At 48.5% G+C, this 22,264-nt stretch overlaps 1 protein-coding gene across 3 annotated transcripts; it reads left to right on the top strand.

Annotated features, from left to right (window-relative positions):
• The first annotated feature begins 201 nt into the window (after positions 1 to 201).
• On the top strand, positions 202 to 20,422 carry Gaba-b-r3 (gamma-aminobutyric acid type B receptor subunit 3). 3 transcript variants are annotated; one of them, XM_076910515.1, is made up of 15 exons: positions 202 to 1,185; positions 7,242 to 7,559; positions 7,625 to 7,729; positions 8,055 to 8,120; positions 11,385 to 11,588; positions 12,729 to 12,953; positions 13,394 to 13,454; positions 17,068 to 17,191; positions 17,433 to 17,549; positions 17,627 to 17,765; positions 17,846 to 17,962; positions 18,070 to 18,231; positions 18,373 to 18,476; positions 18,827 to 19,120; positions 20,254 to 20,422. In XM_076910515.1, the coding sequence occupies exons 1-15, from the start codon at positions 241 to 243 to the stop codon at positions 20,279 to 20,281; spliced, it is 3,009 nt and encodes a 1,002-aa protein (XP_076766630.1). In that variant the 5' UTR covers positions 202 to 240; the 3' UTR covers positions 20,282 to 20,422. The 3 variants fall into 3 exon arrangements, with proteins under 3 accessions (XP_076766630.1, XP_076766629.1, XP_076766628.1); XM_076910514.1 differs by having other exon boundaries at positions 18,070 to 18,289; positions 20,254 to 20,390; XM_076910513.1 differs by lacking the exon at positions 20,254 to 20,422 and adding an exon at positions 19,583 to 19,723 and having other exon boundaries at positions 18,070 to 18,289.
• The last annotated feature ends 1,842 nt before the right edge of the window (positions 20,423 to 22,264 follow it).

Raw genomic sequence — 22,264 nt, 5'->3', positions numbered from 1 at the left:
ACGCGTCAGTTGATGCATCACGGTTACACCGAGATTTCCGGCTCCTCGGATCAACCGAACGGGATCAACGTCGACGGTGATCGAGTATCGGTGTCGAAACGAGCGAACGGCTACCAAGGCGAGACCCGCAGACGTCACGAGAAACAGAAATTTCGACGGGAGGACAATGTTCCGGGCAGCGTCGAGGAATTTTCGTCGAACGGCGTGAGCTACCGCGAGAAAAAGTACATCGAGTTCAGAATGAAGAGGAACTTTGGATGGAAGCAGAAATTGGGGAGCAAAACGATTTCGGACGTGTCCGGGTTGAGGAAATCGGTTAGCGATTGCGAGGAATGCGACGATGGGTACGCGAGGGGTAACGGTGCCCCGAGATCCGCCAGGAGGGATAGATCGGATAAGATTACGGATAATCCCGTGGCAATAGGAAACAATCGGACCGAGAATCCGGTTCATTTACCGGAAGTAAATGGCGATTTATCACCGGGCACGAATGAGAGCGGCGAGGAGCCTTTCACGGGCTTCGAGGGCTCCCAGAAATTCCCTATAAAAGTCACGTACAAGCCGCCAGTAGCGCCTCAAGTTGAAAAGTTCGATAGAAGACACTTCGGTCCCCCCAAAATGGACGCTCCCGAGACTACACCCGCGTCATATCCGTCGACCGTGTCACCGGATCTACCGAAAAGCCCTGGCAGGGACGTGCTTCATCGGCACCGTAAAGTCGACGAGAATACGGAAGAGGAGCGGAGGCAGGAAGCGATCGAGGTGAACGAGAAAGCTAACGACACCACGGACGATCGGTGGTTACCCGGTGCGTCATCTGGTCGACGATCCTCCAATATAGCCGGGGGAAAGTCGTTCGCGGAGGAGAAACGTGTCACCGCGTCCTCGATGTCGCCTCTGACGTTGACGTCGACTACTGGCAGCGAAAAGGACTCGGGAAACGAGTCGCGCGTCGATCACGGGAGGACAGACGAGGATGGGGACGCCGGTGTTACGGTGTCGAGCGTCCGATCGAACGAGAAGACAAATATAACCATTTTGGGCCTGTTCGAGATGACACGGGGTACCGAGCCTAGACCCGAGGGGCCCAGCGAGCTACAAGCGGCCAAGCTAGCCGTTGAACGTGTCAACGAGATGAACGTACTGTCCAACTTTCGGCTGCGTCTCATTTACAACGACACCAAGGTAAGAAGGGAACCTTTCGTTTCTTATTTCCCGCGCACAGAAGCCTTTTGTTGCGCGACAAAGCCATTTCTAGCGAGACGTTGCTACTATAGAACGACGTCGCCGTCTTTTCTGACAGTTCCACGGAGCTGCGCCCCGTGCGTCTCTCGTCCTTTCGTTATTCCTGAGAAGCCGATTTCGCACAGGAAATCGGTGAACAAGCGTATCGTTATTTCCAATTTCTTCGAGCAATTCTCCAAAGCGTAGTCGATAGAACGGTATAAGTCATCGGTGGTGTAGCACCTTCAACTTGTCCAACGTCGCGCGACAATTCTCCCCTCTCAGAAATAATATTATGTGCATACGTAAAGGTATATCCGTATTTCGTGTTACCGAAACTCAAAGTCGCGCCGCGTCCTCGTCGATTTCACGTATTTTTTGCTCCCATCGCGGCCGTATATCTTTAAAGAAGTCGTTTCGTTTGAATTTCATTTTTAAATTAGCTCCGCGTTAATTTGCAAATTGCGTCCGCGTAAAAACTCGATTCCGAGGCTTGTTTTCCACGGTAAGCCGGCTGTGATACCCGCAAATGAGAGTTTCGCGCGGTATAGCCAGGATGCGTATTAAATTTAAGTTAAACCGCGTTACATCGGTCCGTATGCAAAGCCTGCCGACGCTCGTGGTTTTGCGGCGAATATTAAGCTGTTTTTCACGCGACGAACGTTTTTCTAGTGGTTCCCGTTGATGCCTCGGTCGGGAGAGAGAGAGAAAGAGAGAGAGAGAGAAACGCGGTTTCATGGTGTACAATTAAATGGCTCGAATTTATTTAATCGGAACAACTCGCGCTCAAATCTTCCGCGCTGTATATCGTTACATTAGCCTTTGCGTCGAAAAATCGCTCTGGAAACTGTTACACCCCCTCTATTCTCGCGATAATTTCCGGTTCTTCGCTGGTAGCATCGAACGCGTACGTGTACGTGCACAACCGAACGAGTCGGATAGAAAATATATTGAAATTTCAATCGAATAGAGTATAAATGCGGTATTCATCTTCAAATTGTATTTGCGCGAGACAAAACAAAATATCGATCGGTGGCAGTTTCGAAGTTTGCGATCGGTTCTTTTCTCTTTGGCGAAGTCTCATTATATACGAGCCCGGAGCGTTACGTAGCTTTTATATGCCTTCGTTGAATTCACCAGAGTGCGTCGCGAGACCGTTTTACGTTCTCACCGTGCGCCGTGGCTCGTACGGGTACGAACACCTCGATGAAAACGGGACTCGGAACGTGGAACGGCCCTAGGCCATTCGTAATTTAACCAATCCCACACCGGCTGACAAAGTTCTAGAAAAGTGCCCGTCTTCGACGAAAATCTCGAATCTCTTGAGAGAAATTCGAGCAAATTCGAAGTGTGCGTTCGTCGCGTTTCCTCCTTTCAATTCGCGTTAGACGCTCGACGCTAATCGAATGGACGATCGATCAATGAATATTCCCCACACGATAACGCGACGGGTCTGCGTTTCATGAAAATTTGCATACTTCCTCTGACGCGACAACAGATCGAGATCTCCCCGTCCTTTTTCCAATTCTCGTCCGCGACGCTAACTAGAGACAGTGCCGAGGTGGAAGCTGTCTGTTGTCCCTGGTTAAAATGCTTCCCTTGTACAATGGAAAATGAGATTTCATTTCGGATTCGGGTATAACGCTAAGTAAAATAGAATCTTATTCTCACCACGGCCGACTTTAATACTCTGCAGAGGAAGGTGGTGCGCCCCTGGCTCATTCGCAGTTTCATGCTAATTAGCCGGAAACATTGTCTGTTAGATACTCGTATACTCCTGTAGAATCCGTGTAGTCGTGCTAATACACATGGCAACAGATCTCGGTCGTGCTGAAAAATTTGTCGTTCTTTCGTTCAAGAAAGAACTATTGCACGTTTCGAAAACTGGGTTATCGTAAAAGGCGCGTTGTCGAGGGTGCTATTGGACCAAGCTGGAGAACAGCGAAACGAGATACAAAAAATTGAGAAAGTTTTCAAAAAGTCCACGCATAGAATCACTTCTTTCGTTGTAACACATCATTATGCTGCGACTTGTTTCGGTTCATATCAAAATGCATAATGAATGGCTACTTAATTATTTCGCGTATTGCCTCCGAAAGGGGATACTCGAATAAACTTCCGAATTGTTATTTAAAGAACTGTTTAGGAGGAACGGCGCGTTAAATCGATCGTTTGTACGATTCCAAAGCGAAACCACATCTATCGAACCACAATTATCGACATAGGCCCGCGCAGAATTTCAGGAACTGACGCGAATCAGAGAGGTTTTACATCGATCGAGAAACTGATCCCAATCGGTAATTCAATCGAAAGACGAAGATCAGATTCTACTCGAAAGAATGCTTGACATATTTTAATTCTCGGGTAGAAATTCAATGAGAAAGTTCTCCGACGCTTTAATTGAAATTAAATAATTTAACCATGACAGATTCAAGCGCTACACGAAAACGGTCCGCCCTATTTCAAGAGACGCCTTCAAGGCTGATTTATTATCTTTCCTCTTGAACGACGCGAATAGTAGTCGAACAGAATTCGTATTTTCGTTTCACGCTTCGTTCACTCCGACCCTACTCTTGAAAATGATGTACACTTCTCTGATGTATACAGAGAAAAATAAGGTTCGATCGAGAGATCAATTGCTAGAGGGGTGACTCGAGGCGATAAGGGTGCGTATATATATATATATACATATATACCATGACGAATCTTCAGTGACTGTAAGGGAGCTTGATTGCGCGTCCAAGGGATAGAACCCAGCCAATGATCAGACGGATGCTTGTCGAATAATAAATCAGCCGTTTCTGATATCGCTCGTGAAATTTTTTCATTTTCGAGAGTTCGCTCTTATTTCATTGTATCCTCTCTTGATCATACATTCGACGAATACGAAATATCCGAATCTGTTAACGACAGGACGTGATCGAAGATGGAACCAGTCGACGAAGAGGAGGAGGTTTACGATTCTTTCCAAGAAACGTTGCCACTGTTCGAGTATGGAAGACATTCCGCATCATTTTCCTCGGTTATCCATTTTTTATCCAATTCGCTATCGATTCGCGGCCAACCACGATTGTGACAAATGAAGGGAATTTTATGGTATATCGCGCAGACATTTTTTTCTGATGCAACGTTGAAACATTTCGTCGAATTTTAACAGTTCTGGTCCGTTCGTCGATATTTTTCAAGGGAGTAATAGCGAACAAGCAACGGAAACGATTCAGCAATCACGCCGATACGCGATGATTAACCAAGGTAATTGGCTGTCACGGTTAGTTACCCGGGCAGAATCAAACGCGTTACGCGTGCGGATATCGATAAAAATTGGCAATCAACAGCCACCGTTGACTCGATCTGGTAATGCACGAACGTTGAGTACACCCCAGGGTATCTAGTCTGCCGACTGGAAGCGCAATTAAACAAAATCGTAGAAGACACTCGACAATATTCGCCTAGGAAAGAACCTCGCGACAAGCGAAACGATCATTTCGAATTGATTCGAAAATCAGCGAACAAAATAGAGCGGAAGGAACGCGATTTTTCGTCGGAAAGTAGATCAGCAGATTCGCGATGAAATGCGAAGCCAAGGGATCTTTCGCGAGATGAAAAACGAGCTTTTTCACATTAAAGTATCCTCGAGGAATCTTGACGCCTACGCGGACAAAAATTTAACGAGAACGGGGCTACATTTTTCTACCTGTTTACGTTCATTTAATCACCGTAACGGCAAACGTAAAATCCGTCTCAGGGTTCGAACCACCAACAGAAAATATACGAGTACGTGTCACGTACGTTGGCGTACTACAACGTAACGCTTAGCTGGAGGGCGACATTGTGCGCGAACTTGTGTCACTTTCTGGTTTAATCCCGTGGTGAAATAAAGTTGTACGGTATCGCGCGGAAACGTTAACCGTGGCGTGAACTTGGTTCATTGAAGATTACGCTGTCAAAACTTGTATAGAGCGGGGCCTCGTAAATTCGTATAGCCTGCGAGGTAAAATCCCCGAAAATTCGACGTAGCCAAATGCAACTTACAAATTGACCACCTCGCCGTTGCGTGGCCGTGATATCTGCGTTCGCGTCCGATTTAATTAGCCGGCAAATTGACGTGTCACCATGGCAACAGAGTCGAGATATTATTTTTTAACGCCGCGCGCAGGCATAGCCTTCGAATCAAGTCTGAGGCGTGAAAATACATTCGATGGAAGTTTACGTCAGAATCGAGTGGATCAGGCTTTAATTTCCTTTCGATACCAGCTACGCCGTTGTCAGGGCGGTGGTAGTTTATCGAGGATATTGCGCAACAGGGCTTCTCAAAGTTTCTAACGACGCGGCACTTTACGACGTGCGCAATTGTTGTCTTCTACCACACAGGAGAGTGGAGTTCACCGCAAGTAGTTACGCCCGATTATGGCCCGGCTTTCCAAGTCCCTCGAGCACCGGGTAAACTTTCACGGGATTATTTAAGACGGATAATCGTAAAGAAATGCCATTCAGATTGCGTGACAGATTCGATGCGGCTCGTATCGTAATCGTATCGTTAGTTAAAGTTGCAGAACCTTGGAATACGACGCTAATTTCTTAGTTGTTCATACTGGTAGAGAAACTTGCTAGATATACCATCCTTTTCAGCGTTCGATACCGATACTGTTGGCGTTTCTTCCCTTTCACCGGGTAACCTCATCTGTTTGGTGTCAACGCTTCGCTAGGAGGAAACGGATACCAGTTACTGTCCTTTAAATAAACCTTGTGTCGTCGAGCTTGCGCCTCCTTTCCGACTTACAACTCTGGCTTGGAAATGGAATCGCGTGACATTTTTTCGCTAACAGGAAACAGATCGTTTCAGAGAAATATCGCTGTCGCTATCTCGTACGGATTTCGGTAAAAATTCGTTGGAATTTGTTAATCGTACGTGAGAAAACGATTCTATAAATCTCGTTAAGATCCTCGTGAATTCTTTAAAGGTCCGGTCACGTTTGCGTCGATCGTAATAAGAAAGTGATAAGGGAAACGTTCGAGATTCCAATCGCGTCGATCGAGACTGAATACGGCTGATTTTGGGTTAAAAATGTGAACCATTTAATTCACTCCCATTAAACGGCTCTCATTGCGAAAGTTTGACGGCGTTCTCGCGCTCATACGCTGGGTATACCGGGCCTTGGGCAAAGGCATGCGAGCTTCCGAGCTGTGGCACGATGTTTGAACTCCTTTGTGAATTCCTCGAGAAAAGTTCGATCTCGATGCGAAGCGCGAATACGCGGAATCCATAATTTTAATCTCTGCGCCGGCTTTCTTTCCAACATTCTTTCTAGATATCCGTAATACTGTGTAGAAAATATCGCGCAGCTCTGATACAATTCGTGGTCACTTGCGAAGATCATGAATACAGAAGGTCGTGCGAACCAGGGTGCATGCACAGTCCTTTGTGGAGAAAAAAGGACGGTCGTGAATACGATTATTAAGGGGAACGCAGCTGACGCGAGACAATAGATGTTTGCAAGAGGACAGGAAGAATCTGGTACTCGAACTCGAAACGAAAAGGGGGCCTTGAAACGTCCGCATTTTCTTTCGATACAGATGGATATATTTTCGAGGTGGATATACCTGTATGCATATGGCTGACCCTTCAGCTGTACGCGAGCTTTCAAGTCCGCCCTAGTCACCGCTCGCGTTGAATAATTGCTCGTTAAGGCACACCGGTTTGTCTTCTCTCGCCTTACCTTTCTTACGCACACAGCCGCGTATAGGTGCAAGTGTACACGTACACGTAAATCCAAGCGGAATATTCACGATCCTTTCGCTCTTTTTTCATGCCTCTCGTTTCACGACGCCTTATAATTGCTTGCTTTCCACGCGGAGCACGTCCCTCTTTCTTTACAGATTTTTCAAACACCTGTCGTTAACACCCAACGCGAAATGTAATCCCGGCGCTTATTCGATAAAATAATATCGACGAGAGATTCATCCAACCAGCCAGCGGGGAACGCTCTCGTGTCCTTTCGATCTTCTATTCTTTTCAGTGCGATCCAGGGGTTGCAGTCGATAGATTCTTCCACGCGATCTACTCGGCGAAGAAGAACGATCTGATACCGCTGTTGCTGGGCACCGCCTGTTCCGAAGTGACGGAAACCTTGGCCAAAATCGTGCCCTACTGGAACGTGATTCAAGTCTCGTTCGGATCCACCGCGCCTGCCCTCTCGGACACCACCGAGTTTCCGCTTTTCCTGCGAACGGTGGCCCCAGACTCGAGTCACAACTCGGCCAGGATAGCTCTCATCAAGCACTTCGGATGGGACACGGTCACCGCTCTCTCGCAAACCGGCGACATGTATTCTCTGGTAAGCAAGACGAGTCGAACCGGGTCTCGTGCGCAATTGTGCTCACCACCGCATTTCCGTTTCAGGCTGTGAACGATCTGGTCACGGAGCTGGAGCAAGCGAACATCACCTGTACCGCTACCATCACGTTCGCTGAGAACGATTACAAGGAGCAGCTAAGAACTTTGAAAGTGAGCCTCGCTTGAAAAATGAAACATGATCGAGTTTTTTTTTTTACGCTCGCGCAGTACCCGTTTCTTTTCGCGTCAATGTCGAACGAAACCGAGGAAGTTCACCGAAAAAGTATTTATCGTGCATTAGAGCTCATCAGAGGGCGCCGAGCTAGGGAAATTCAATTAATCCTGCTACTCCCTGCGTCTTTAATTACTGTTCATAACTAATTGCTTGTCCGCTTTAACGGTACAAAGTTGCGCGAAAGACAGCGGCTCTTATCGCCTCGCCGATGGAAGAGAAAAGTAACGGCCCTGTTAACAACGCAATTTCCCTCGATTCCAGGAACTGGATACCAGAATCATCATCGGGAGTTTCTCACCGCGACTGGCGCCACGCGTTTTCTGTGAGGTGAGCCTGCAAGAAATTGTATTATAAACGCATCGACGCAGACCCGTTTCTGGTTTAGCAAGAACCCCGTTATTACGGTACAATATGCTTTTTCCAGTTACATAACTTTCCGCCGCGGAGAAGTAATGGTCCGCTTGGACGGTAAAACATTTTACGATCATGTTGGTTCACTGAAACAACACGCAATTGGAAAGTTCGGTGAATTCATTGCACGCGATAGCTTTATGTAAATTCTACCTCGAGTCCGTTCGAAACTTTAATCTTTTAATGGACGTTATCGAAAAAAGCGGTTCCGGAAGTGTTTTTTCAAAGTTGGACGATCGATCGAGAGATAGAGAGACGTTACGACCGATGCGTTGAAATAAGTTTTCGAAGAATAACACCTCGGAGACGAAAAATATTCCCTCGTTCTTTTTCTAGCTTCTCTACCTAGCGACACGGCGCTTCGTCGGTTCGGTTTAAGCCGCGGGAAAATAAAACAGTCAATGGTCGTACAGCGGATGTGTCACTCTGGTCTTTACGAGCGTTTGCCCGCGCGCCGGCGATGGGTCAATTGCAAATTTTTACAGATCCTCGTAAAATCGCAATTTTCCTCGAAATTACTGCCTTCGACGTTACTGCCGTGGCATTAAAATGCGCGCGAGAGATTATTTGCCAGTTTGAACGGCCACCGGGCGAATGTTTCCACATCGGATGCGTTTCACGGACTCGATTTCACTCTAATCGATAAATTGAAATTTGTCCAGCCGTGGAGGACTTTGCGTCTCGATTTTCAGGCGAAAATCGATGAAACGCAAACAGATGGTCATGGCCTGTGTCGCCGCTAAGCGAGTAATGAACATTGTGTCGAAGTAGGACGCAATTTCTCTCCCTCTCTTTCCTCGCCGCTCGTGTGCACGCAAACGCATACTCTTTATCGCTGTTATCCTCTCGTTACCTTTATATTACACGAGCAGTGCTTTCGAGAAGCTAGCTTGTTCGCCATCAAAGTTTTTAAACGTCCAGCTACAATTTACACAGAGCGATGACACGTAAATTCCATTACAGGGTACCAACGAGCCATCAGAAATCTTTTGATACGTATGCTCGAGACGTATAAGGAAACACGGCTGTAGACAAAAGCGTGAAATCGTCGCTGAACTTGATTGCCATCCGAAAATTGGTGACAGAAGGAAAGACGTGGAAAGAGATAGAATCAACATCGGGCTCCCTCTAATTTTCGCTTCCACGGTACACAAACCGTCTCCTCCATGCAACGATTTCGGCAAACACACCGACAATCAGATGAAATTGTGCCGGCAGTGTGCAGGGCACGATGTTTGCGCGATCGCTACCCACCGCCAGGATCCCAACGAATTTGCATTCATCCTTTGAGAACACGATGTTCTTCAAATCGGGTCCTTTAAATTCCGCGATTCCGTTTCTGATTGTCATCTGGAAATGTCTGTCTTAATATTTCCATCCACGCGGCCTGCATATTTTACAAACAGCGAACGCTGTTGCGGTCTGGCATTCTTGGGGGTCACGATAGGGGATGAAAAAGGTGGTAGAACAGTTTCTCTCGTTTATTATTTTGTTCTGCTCTACACTCTCCATATATACGTGACGTGTACCTACGTGTATATCGTTTGGAGTTTATTAGGGAAAAATGTGAGAACCGCACGGTTCATTTTATGGCGGTGATTTTTCATAGAAGGGCACCCCTGATACCTCGCCGTATAATTGCCCGTAGGCAGAAACGCGGCCCGCGCGTACCCGCTCGAAACGATCGCTTTCCCGATGTTTAATATTCGCGGGTCAGGATGGGCCGTTTATTACATCGATATTCAACGGCAAGGTTTTTTCCCTTTCTTCGCGCGAGTACAACGAAACAAGGAACACGGAAAACGTTTCGGCTATAAATCAACCGAAAATATAGATAACGGTTGCACGGAAGCTCGTAGCCGTAGAACGGTATCGTTTTATAAATAGCGGATGCATCCTTTGTTCCGTGGCGCGTTTCAAGCGAAATTTATCGTTCGAACCGTTCGATCGTCCACTAATTACGGATAAGCTTATTTAAAAAAAGTAACGAGTCCATCGGGCGGGGGTGTAAAGCAACCGTTCCGAAAGCGGGACGAGGTCTCCGCGCTGTTCGCGGTCTAAATTGTAAATAATCCACTGTGCGCGTCCCCCTCTATCTCTTTATTACCGGTTTTATTGCGGTTGCTGAGCCACGTTAGAGCCTGATTTACGCGAGCGTTCATGTTCGACGCCCTTTTCCCGCCGACGAGAACGATATTACGTGCCCCTCGCGCGACAACAGTTGCGAATTCACGAGACAGCCCGCGTACCTCACAACGGCTACTAACGCGATCCATTCAAACGTGACCCAGTTTTTCAACTTCGCGGAGACGCGAAGTGCCGGAAGACAATGAATCGTAACTACGACCGACGACGACGATATCCCGATAACCGGCCGACGATCCCTTTCCGCGGAATTAAAAGCTCCAGATGAGCCGAGAGGCGCCTAGCAAGGGTAGCAGCCCAGCGAATTTATCAACCTTCCCCGACGAAGCCTCATTTCCCCGGCAAACCCGATGGCTTTCTTCGATCGGGACGCGATAGCTCGCCAAGGGACGCGATCCTTGAATGCGCAAGGGAAATTGATTGCGGAGGACCGTTCGAGGGGGGTTAAAAGTTTTTGCTAGTCGCGCGTAAAAACTGTGCCGCGCGAAACGACCGATGCATCATCCTCGATAACGTCGTGATAAGATTCTGTCACGTTCACTGACAAATTTCGCCGTTGAAATACACGCTCGAATAGTATTGTATAATCGAAATAAACGACAGTGATCGTCGCGAGCCGCGCGCGAGGGATCGATAGACGCGCGAAATAGAAGCGGAGAGGAGGACGCATCGGTTCGAGGTTCTAGATGCGAACCGCATTCCCGGGGTATTTTCGCAGTAGCGACGCCTACGAGCCCATTAACTTTTCTTCTTTAGTCGAGAGGCACGCTCGACGATCGATCCTCGAAGGTATCGCGACGCGTCGCGAATGTGACGAAGGAGGATTTTTCTGGAACTGCGAAACGTCCCTCTGTAACCTCCTGAACCTCCCGGTCGCTCCTTTCCGACGATAAAAGACTTAGCCAAGTAAAAAATGCGAAGCATCCGGTAAAAGCTCTTTCTGAAACTCGCTCTTATCTACCATTCCCGTGCTTAGCCACCATTGTTGATTCTCTTTTGCGCGCTAGCATCGACCGTTTTTCTGTTCGAGATCAGGCTTGGAAGCTGGGCATGCACGGTGGAGACTACGCGTGGATTTTACCAGGTGACACGATCGATCTATCGGGAATGGCGAGTAATTGGTGGCACTCGGGACCGGAGGAATGCACGCCGTCCCAGCTGTCGCAAACTCTGGATGGCTTGATTATCGTCAAGAGTTATGGCTCCTCCTTAGGAAACGAAATTAGTTCGTCGGGGTTGGTAAGTCTTTTTCAAGCCGCCGACTCGCTCGCGAGGAAAAGTTCCGTCTCGAGCTGGGAAATGGAACTTCCGCGGAAAATTCATCGGCCAGAAGTGGCCCTTTCGCGACACCACCGCGAAACCTTAGCCGGTTCTTGATATTTTTCTTGCCCGGCGACCATTACGCCAAGTGCCATCGAATCGAACTTTCTTCTCGCGAGAAGATCTCGCCTCGACGAATCGAATGCCTGATCGTGATATCGACGAGAAAGAAAAAACAAATACGCGTGCCTCGTGCGGTCATTATCGCCGATATAGATAGAGAGCACGGCGCGTCCATTAAAGAGAGGCATCGATGAAACAGCATAGCGGAAGGAGTCTGATAATGGCTAGCAGCTTTCCCGTATCGAATTTTCCACGTTCGAGCAATCGAGCTAATGACGAACTCACGTGCTGCTAATTACGTTTCACGAGGGAAGAACCCGGTCCCGATGAAACGCGAGCCGAGCGTGCTCCGAAATTGGTTACGCTCCTTCAACTCGATTCAACCCGATTCAACGCGATCGTTACAAAACGGCTCGCTTCTCACTTTTTCTAAAAGGATTCATGAATAATTCCGCGCTCATTCGCGTATACTGAATATTTAAGCGCGAGCGCGCGCGGAAAAATAGAAACGACATCGGGACTAGGAGCCAAAGCTACACGCGGTGTCGAGCGTATGTCGGTCGTCTGTTCGCGAATTTTATCAAAAATATCGATACTCGTGCACGTCCGCCCGCTTTTTGTTCAACAGAAATTTACGTAAATGGTTCCCCGTTGATAGATTCAGCCGAAAATATGATAACCGAGGATAATGGAATTTCCGTCGGAATTAATGCCCGACAAAATACCCCGTTCAAATAATGGAAAGCGAGGGAAACCCGCTCGGGTCGTTTGCTCCTCGTTCGGACCAATGTGTACCGTTTAATTTATTAATAACCAGCGACTCGTTCCGAGACTAAAACTGTTCCATCTATGTCTTGCGGGAACTTTCCTTCCGGGAAGCGTCGCTGCAGCCATGAACGCGAGATTTATCTCTGTTCGTGGACCCGTTATCAAGGTGGCGATGTCGCGAGGAAATATCGCTGATATTTTTTAAGAATCGGTGTATGTTCTGCGCAGACGACCAGCAAGTTCACGGCAGAGTTGGCCAGGAGAGGCGTGACACACTCCAAGTTCGCGGGGCAGATCTACGATGCAGTCTGGGCCATGGCGCTCGCTCTGGAGAGAACCGAGAATATCCTGAATCGGGAGAACGCGAGCATCGCGCAGTACACCTACACGAGGAAGGACATTGCGTTGCGACTATTGGAACAACTGAAACTTCTGCGTTTCGTCGGAGTTTCGGTGAGCATCCAAGATTGTTCGCGCGAAAAGGAATCCAGCAACGTCAGACTACAAACGATCGATTGATTCCTCGAGTATTTAAACATTCCGACTTGGTTCGCTTGCAAAGTAACGATACACGTAGCCACGTTTCAAAGTCGCGAAGAAATGGAAATTGATCAACCGCTCCTCTTCTTGCGCCGCCGGGCTTCCTCATCAATCATTTACGTGGGTATCGCGATGATACAATAGTTAACTCTGCTCTCTCGCTCTAATCTGTAATTCCATAAAATTCACGCGTGCGTTGGTCCTCGAATAGCTTTGCTTTTGATACTCGTTGAGGTTTGCGTTCGGTGAGGAACGGCAATGGTATGCTTGTTAGGGGGCGATAATGGCCACAGTAACAATTGACTTATCGGGAAACGATACCGTTAATTAAGGCCCTTTGTCGTTCGTTCCAGGGGCCAGTCTCGTTCGACGGAGCCGATCGGGTGGGTATTACCGCGTTCTACCAGATGCACGGTAAGTAAACTTTCTACGCGTCCACGTATGATCGTGTACAATGGCCGGATAGGAATAAGGAACGACGTATCGGGGAAGCTGGCTGGAAAGCGCTGACAATTATGCGCTCCTGACGTACCGTGGTTAACTGACACGTTTAAACGAGAGGATGTGCCCATTTGCGGGACTCCTATTGTTCACTGCCCGTCCGACCGTATGATTTCGAATGCGAATGCGAATGCGTACGATCGTCCGAATTGTTCGATCCTCCGCGTCTCGTACGTTTCTATTCGCGTTACTTCCCTATTAGAGGAAAGCTGACGTCACGTAGGAACCTGTCAATTACATTCAGTTCCGCAACGCGTTCCATTTAAGCTTCGAATGGGAAACAGGTACCTGGTTGTTGCTGTTTAACGCGAGGGAAACGAGGGGTCGGGTGCTCGATTTGAAGAGACTGTTCGCTCGCTTCGCTGTCTTTTTTGTTTCTGCTTTTTTTTTTCCCCTTCCCGGGCAAAGTACACGGTGTACGGATTGTCAAACGAATTTCGAACAAAATGGCGAGTTCGTTTACAAAGTGTCGAGCAAATATGCCATCCGTCGAGCGACACGTGGCTCAAAGTTTGACGCAGAAAAAATATACACGCGACATCGAATACGAGCGATCGTGAGATAGGAGATAGGAGATAGGGGTTCCTCGGCTCGACTAATTCGCGGGGAAATTAGACGTTTCGATCGTTGCTCTTCGCCCTAACGAGACGTTACAGGTCGTCGAGATAATTCGACTAGCAGCGATCGTTGAAATGTGGAACAATTAAACAGCCGCTGTAACTCGGCTTGCCACGAATTCGGTACACGTATGCGATGCACGGCGGGAGTGTAATTAACGCTGCGTCAAGAAACAGCGAAGACCATCGTCATCCAGCGAACAACAAGGCTGCGTAAACCGATTCGCGTTAGAGAGGTGGAGAGAAACGAGCCATTGACGTTGCCACGCCAACGTGAAAAACATCGAGCTGTATCAAACCGCACCGTGCAAGTTTACAACGATAAATTGAACGTCAGCAGGAAAGGTTACGTGCGTGGACGGGTCGGGTAAAGCACTAGCGTGGGAACCACGGTGAAACGAGCCATAAGGGCTCCCAGCGTCGCTGGTGTACGTAGCTTTCTGTCTGCCCTTCCGAGGACCCGCGACCTAAAGCACCGAAACGGGATCGGCGTGAGCTTCGTGCGAATACGACCGAAAGATGTTTACCATTCTGCTCGCCGCATGTCGGTAAGAAGTCGATGAATAATTAATGAGAGGGGACCCTCAGGAATCGGCAACGAAAGGGAGCGTGCCCGGGGAAGGAGAAAAAGCTGAGATAGAAAAGAAGAGGGGCTCGAATGCATTACGCCGAGCTCGTATTAATCGGCAGTCGTCCGTGATCGCAACATCGAGCGACGAACGAGCTGGTCTGTCTGACGCGTGAAGAATCGCGGACAGACCTAGAAGAATCTAGGTTTTGGAAGCGCAAGCGCGTCGTTTGAGTGGCCTCGAAACGCCACCCTCGCGAACAGACGTGCAGGTCTTTGTGAAATTAAGTCTTCTTTCGAGCCCTGTGACCTCGATGCACCGTCGTTCGCAGTTAACGACGCTCGCGTTGCTCCCTTCGAAATGACATTCTCGCGCGATTTCTATAGCGAAACGATCGTTCGCGGTTTAACGGCTGGTTGTTCGGCTCGTTAACCTTGCCCGAGCGCGAAGAGGAAGCTTCTTTTTCCGAACCGCGATGTTCAGGCATCGATTTCTGATAAAGTCAACGAACTGGCACGAATTCCCGGCAACGATAGGCAACGGTGCTCGTAAAGAAGATGCCTCGATGGTTTAGACAAATTGGATACCACCAACTGCTTGCTTCTTTACCTCCGGTTTCTGTTACCTCGCCTCTCTGTATACACGCTTGTGTATGCATTCTTTTTTCCTCGGTTTACCTCTTCAACACCCTTTCATCCATCTAACCAGTCGACAGTCGAGGTCCTACGGCTGTAATCCATCAAATCCTGTAGCGGATACAGTCACGTTGCCGCGGTCCTCGAATTTAACTTTCAAGTAATAATCACGGCGACAGGGAAAAGGAGCAAAAGTTCATCGCCCCTGGCTTTTTTTACGCGTTCCAGCGGCACGGAACAATTTTTCAATCTTTGCGTAATCGCGATCGAGATTAGATTTGCCACCCTTGTCAGATTTTAAAGAATACTTCGAAATCGCATAAAAGTAGCGGCTGCTTTATCTCACCCCAATGGTAACCACCGCAAATATTCGAGTTAGCCGCGCGGAGATTAATCGGTAATTTCGTTCCATCGATTCGAAACAATCTTCAGGTTGCTAATTGCTTTACTCGGTGTCGAAGCCGCTTCCCGCGAACAAATAAGGAGATGAGATAACGGAAGAAAATACAATTGCAAGACGTGGAAGCGAAGGGAAGGAATTGGCATGAAGGGTGAAAAAATGAAGGGAAAAAGCAACGGATTAGCACGTAATTCTCGGAAATCGTACTTGCAAGGAGCGAATAATAATTAGCCGAGTGCTTTTAAAGCCGAGAGTTCTTTCAAGGAAGAGTGGTACGCGCATTTTGAATAGCTGGAAATTTGAAAGTTCACGGACTAGGATTTTCCAAGAACGCGTGGAAGTCCCGTGGAAATTCGATAAATTCGCGGAACGCTGGGAAAAGACGCGTTCGCGTTTCGCCGCGGCACGCGTCGAAAAATGGTTACCCGTGTAATTTAGGAGAGAAGTAATCCAATCAAGATGAGATATTCCTTCGACAGAAGGAAGATGGGAAAAGTATGAGAGAGAGTTTGCTTAAAGATTCGCGTTACCCGCGAACACAAACTTAAAAAAAAATCGGCTGACCTCCTTTGTCCGAAGTCCTCGGAAATAGTCGAGTGTACAGAGGCTGAAGACTGAACGAAATGAGTATTATTCGGCCGCTGTCATTACGTTGATGAGAAAAATCCCAATATCGTCTCGTTTAAAGGCACACGGAGCCAGTTTCATGGGACGTGCCCAAACTTTAACCTCGTCTTTCGTTTCGCGCGGGCCAAGATCAGAGCGGTGAAACGAAATCGATTCGATTTCGAAGCTTTGCCGGTAACGTGTCGAACAAAAAAGGGCTCCCGTTTCTAATTCTCGGGAAAACCGTCGCTCTCGATTCGACATTACCAGGCAGAGACCGAGCGACACGGCGATGCACAACTGGAAAAGGGTACTTTATAGGAGAACGGATTTCCAATGGATGCGAGTGGATATCGTGGACGCGCGAGAATTAAGCTCTCGAGTTGATCAGTTCTTCTGAATAGCTCGATGCGTCTCGCGCGTCACGAACCTTATTATTACTGTACCGTAAGCTAGATCCGTTCCATCGAGTCTCCCGTGATACGTGACAAGTCTCCGGAGGTAGGCGTGGAATTGAAATAATTCAAACGTGTAGCTGTCCCAAGATTAATGTAATCTTATTTCCATCCGCGAGAAGCACGTACAAAGGGACGCGCGGCACGGATAGGGAGGAATTAAAATCTTTCTCGTCCCGTCTCGACTGGTTAGATTTAATTCGTCGAGTAGCGACTCGTTTGTAGAGAGACGTTCCACTTGCAGGCCACGTTGTTAGGAGGATAGCGATTTTTAGTCCAGAAGATGGGAAGCTGATAATGAATTGCCCAGGATGCGCGGTGACGAGATGGCCCGGTGGACATCCACCCGCGGCCCGCAGGGTATTTCGGTACGTAAATTTCATCCAATTTTACCATCCGCTCGCTTATTGGGAACACTGAAATCTAATTAGTAGCTTCGAGCAATTACATCTATTCGCGTTTCGCTTTTCTACCGCTTGGTTACCAGAAAATCCCAACCTAATTCGAGCAGCGACGCGCTGCTGATTACATAATATTATTATACATATAAGGAATGTTTGCCCCTTCTATTTCGGGGAGTACTAAAACGATGATCGTTCTTGTGGCCAGATTAAGGGTAGTGACTGTAGCACCCGCGGCTTTTTTAACGGTCACCTGCCTCGCCAGCATCGGTGTCACTTTAACGCTCGCTTTCTTGGCGTTCAATTTGCACTTTCGCAAGCACAAGTAAGTATACGCAAGTTGACGTTTCCGTCGTTTCGATCACGAGACACGCGCAACGTCCCGTCTCCTATGTCCGGCAGGAGTATAAAACTTTCAAGCCCCAGGCTAAACAATATGGCCGCTGTCGGATGTGGTTTGGTCTACGGTGCGGTGATACTTCTCGGCTTGGACCACGCTACGCTGCCCGACAGCAACGACTACTATCCGACTGTGTGCACGGTGAGCATCAGTCTCTTTTTTAGGAGCAAATCGTTACTCTCGCGATCGACCAACCCCACACGGTTAAAATTGTTTTCCAGGCGAGAGTCTACTTGTTGTCCGCCGGCTTTTCCCTGGCATTCGGATCGATGTTCACCAAGACTTATCGCGTACACCGGATTTTCACAAGAAGCAGAAGCGGCGTCGTCAAGAATAAGGTAGGAAGACGTGTGTCGTCGAAGAATCGGACGTTTTCAAGTGCAAATCGGAGGTTGCACGCGGCGGACGAACGAAAAGCGGTGGTGTAGTTGCGTGTTACTTGCAGCTACTCCAGGACACCCAGCTCATAAGCTTAATCTGCGTCCTCCTGCTGATAGACGGTCTCGTGGTGACTCTGTGGGTGACCTTCGACCCCATGCAACGTCATCTGCGGAACCTAACGCTGGAGATTAACCCGCAGGATAGAGGCGTGGTCTACCAACCTCAGGTATCGAAAACGAAAACGGCGTCGAAAAGAATTTCATCCTCACCCCTAAGCAACCTTGGTAGAGAGCCTCATTAAGATATCGATATCGTTCCCTTTAACGCGCGATAACCAATTAATTTACATCGTTGATTTTCGGTACAGGTAGAGGTGTGCCGTTCTCAGCACACGAACAGCTGGTTGGGCGCCCTTTACGTCTACAAAGGCCTATTACTGATCGTCGGCGTCTACATGGCCTGGGAAACGAGGTAAAAATATTTGTTCACCCTGTAAGTACCGAGATATCGGTGTCAGTTTCGCGGTGCGAAGAAAACTTCGTTGAAACGAACGCTTCGGGGAATCCGTGCACGCGGAGTTGTCCGAATCGGGGAGGCGGGGTCGAAACGGAATTGGAGTTTAATGAGGGATGCCATTAGGACGTTCATTAGCAAAGATGTTTCCTTCTTTTTTGCCGGGGTAGAATTGTCATTCGACTAATGATATTAAACGTCCCAAGATCGAGCCCCAGGTTCACTCGTTAACAATGGATGGGAGGTATCGATTCGCCCGTTGGAAAATTATAATATCTCTTCGTACCTCTTCGCGCGTCTAATTCCAGGCACGTGAAGATACCAGCGTTGAACGACTCGCAGTACATCGGTATGAGCGTCTACTCCGTGGTGATCACATCGGGTATCGTGGTGGTATTGGCGAATCTGATGTCCGACCGAGCGACCTTGGCCTTCGTCACGATTACCGCCCTGATCTTGGCTTCCACCACCGCGACGCTCGCATTGTTGTTTCTTCCCCAGTTAACGAACATTCTGGCTGGCGAGAGAGCCGACCCGGTGGTGCAAAGTCTTGGCCTAAAGATCGAGTGCAATACGAGGAGATTCGTGACCGATGATAGAACGTAAGTGAACGCCACTTCTACCGTGATTCTCTGGTTGATAAGTGAAACGGGCCGAAAGCGAACGGAAAACCAAGGGTTAAGCACAATAGAGTCGGTCTTTCGCTTGGTAACTTAATCGTCGCCACGGATCTCTTTTTCTCGCCGTCCTGTGAACTTTCCCCGTTACTTCTTCACGGTCCAAAGAAACGATTCGTTTCAAATCGGGTTACAGAGATCGTTCGTCGCAACCGATTGAATTGGACGGTTTTCTTCCCGCGAGAAAATTTTATTCGATCTTTAAAGCCCCTGTGAACAAACCCGTCATCAGGGATTATTCTTCTATTGGGAATAGCGCAAACGTGGCGGCAATTCATAAACCAGCCGAATCATCGTTCTCGCTAGCGTTGTAACAATCCCCGTGTTACTACTATGCGGATGGTTTTTAACAAATTTAACCGAAACGTAATTTCACGCCGCTAACAGCGAGCTTCAGTACCGCGTGGAAGTGCAGAATCGTGTGTATCGTCGTGAAATGGCACAGCTGGAACTGGAATTGGCCAGATTGGAGAAACAATTGGCACAGGAACCGGTTGAACCATCGCACGCTTCGTCAAGCGCATCGATTCCGCAACGCAATCCCAGCATCGGGGGTGGTCTACCTTTGTTATTGCTCAGCGTCCTCCCACCGGTCATCCCTAGGGCTAGCTGGCCATCTGCGGATTCGTCCGGTGAGCGAGACCCTTCGTCCCGTACGCCAAGATTCGTCGTGCAAATAAATTTGCATCGCGTACGCATCGTTGCCCCGCGTTCCCCATCTGTACATTTTCCGATCGCGAAAGGGGATCCTTCCCCCGCTCAAATTTGCACGGCGAATAAACCTTTTTCACCGAGGAGAGAAAGAAGGAACGATGCATATAATTAATGTTATTCTCGCTTCGTCATCGTTGGTCCATCGTTCAGATGTTCGAGAAAGGTGACAGAATTTCCTTTATTGCACGTACACGCCGCTCTGCACGCTTTGTCGCACGCTTCAGCCAACGATTTAATAGTTCCACGTTTGGGGCTCGCCGATAGGGAAGACGCGCGCGGTTCTCCTCCTTCCTCTTCAACGTGATCTCAGCAGCGTAGCTTAGCGTTAGTTTCCTTGAAAGCAGGGATACGCCGCGGTACCGTGGCGTTTAGCAGTCAACCGGATCTGGAACCGGACGGCACCAGAAGGAGTCTCGCGGACATCTACAAGCTTCACCGACGAAGGGAGACGGAAGGGCCGAACCGTTTGGGCGTTTTTCAGCGATTGTTCAGTCTCTTTGGCAGTCGTCCTGCCAGCAGAAAAACTTCGACCGCTTCATTTACGGGTAAGCGTGTATGTATATTCGGATGCACAGATCGACTAGAGCCGACGATCAGCTGACGTATCGTAAACCGGTGGATAGGAGTAGCATCGGCGCTACGGGTTCACATGGGCTACATCGCCGGTCTAGTGCCAGGGACGAAAGCTGCGTCTACCTGTCAAGTTAACGCCCAGGGCACCCGTTCGGGTTATCCTCGATGCGGCTCAGGACCAATAATTAGTATTACTAGCGAAGAAGATCGCAGATCGAGCCCAGGGCTACGCCGTAAAGAAAGCAGCGAGCCCAGAGTGAACTTCAGCTTGCCACCCAGTAAGTGCTTTGGAAATTTCCATTCCACCGACGGAATAACTAAGCTATGATAATTTTACGGCAGAAGCGGGCACCAGCCAAACGTCGTCGCGGGAAAAAATTCGGGGATCCCCGCGGTTTCCACATCGCATAGTGCCGACGAACAGTTTGAACGCCATCGCTCAGGGTTCCTCGATCTCGAGGTCCCATCGATGGCATTCCATGGAAGACGCGAGAAAAACGAAACTCTCTCAACTCCCACGTGGCTCGTCGAGCAGCCCTAGCTACGACGTGTGGGCCACTCGTGAACTTGGAATCCCATTAAGCGAACTCGGAAACGGTGCCCGGGGCAAAAAACCCCTGGAATCGTTAGCCTTGACCATTACGGCCGAGTCGAATGTTAATTTTGACGACGCTGGCAATTCGAACAGGCTCTGCGAAGAGGAGGACGTACGCGGTACCGTTAGCTCCGCCGAATCGGAGCTGAAAATCACCCGATCCGCGTCCTCTTCGCTCTCGTCGCCGACCAACGCTAGGACATCGACCGCGACGTCCTCCGGAAACGAGTCCAGTTCCGAATCTGACCGGGTGGACGCGAACACGAACTTTCGCCGAGAATCGGAGTGTTCCCGACCCTCGAGTCCCGTTCGCGCGACGGAGGCGAGTGATCGTAGAGATGCATTGCCCGATGATGGAAAATCAACTGCCGCGTAGAGTAAAACGATCAGATGATGCGCGTCCTGTCGCGATACTCTTCCTTGTTCCTCCGCCAACTGATCTTCGAGACGTAGAGGAACACCCACACCCTGGATGTTACGAAGTTCCCGATTGGTAAACCGATATCTCCTCTTCCCTCCGCGTCGTCTCTTCTGTTGTCGTTCCCGATTAAAAACCAAATGCCAGACATATGTATTCACCTGTGTGCGTGACAATCTTCGGTAATCGTGTGCAGGAATGACGTAGCTCAAATCGGTTGTGCGAAATGCCAATACGAGGGTCAGCAATCAATCGCTGTTTGAATTTAAATCGTGTGTTCCTTAGTAATCGTGCCAAAGAGAAAACTATGGGGGCCCGTAAAAGTATACAGCTGATCGACGTTACGGATTACGGTGGGACCAAAGTATAATAATAATTCTTCCCTTTGTTATTCGGGATCGTTTCCAATCGTCGCTGATATTCGAAAAAAAGTACGTAAACAGTTTACTCGCCGATACATTTCACTGTACGTTCGATGGATCTAATTGTATTTTCATTGCTCCGGTGTGCCGTTACGTGCGATTAAATTACCGAAATCGTTCGATGTGGTAGAAGGCAAGCTCAGAGTACTATTACAGGTCCAACATTAAAGTGTTCAGTGCCCCAAAACCCTTCCTTAAGTACCTGCACTCGATGTAAAAAAAAAAAGAGGAAAACAGAAAAACGTATCTGTTTGTAACGCAGAATCGTAAGAATAAAAATGTTGATCTCCTTTCTGTAAATCTTGAAGTGTGATGTACTGATATTTTAACATTCAAGCGTATAAAAG

This window comes from Xylocopa sonorina, chromosome 2 (assembly GCF_050948175.1).
Source record: "Xylocopa sonorina isolate GNS202 chromosome 2, iyXylSono1_principal, whole genome shotgun sequence".
Classification (NCBI taxonomy): domain Eukaryota; kingdom Metazoa; phylum Arthropoda; class Insecta; order Hymenoptera; family Apidae; genus Xylocopa; species Xylocopa sonorina.
The sequence above is the reverse complement of the archived record's forward strand: the minus strand, read 5'-3'. Positions and strand labels throughout refer to the sequence as shown.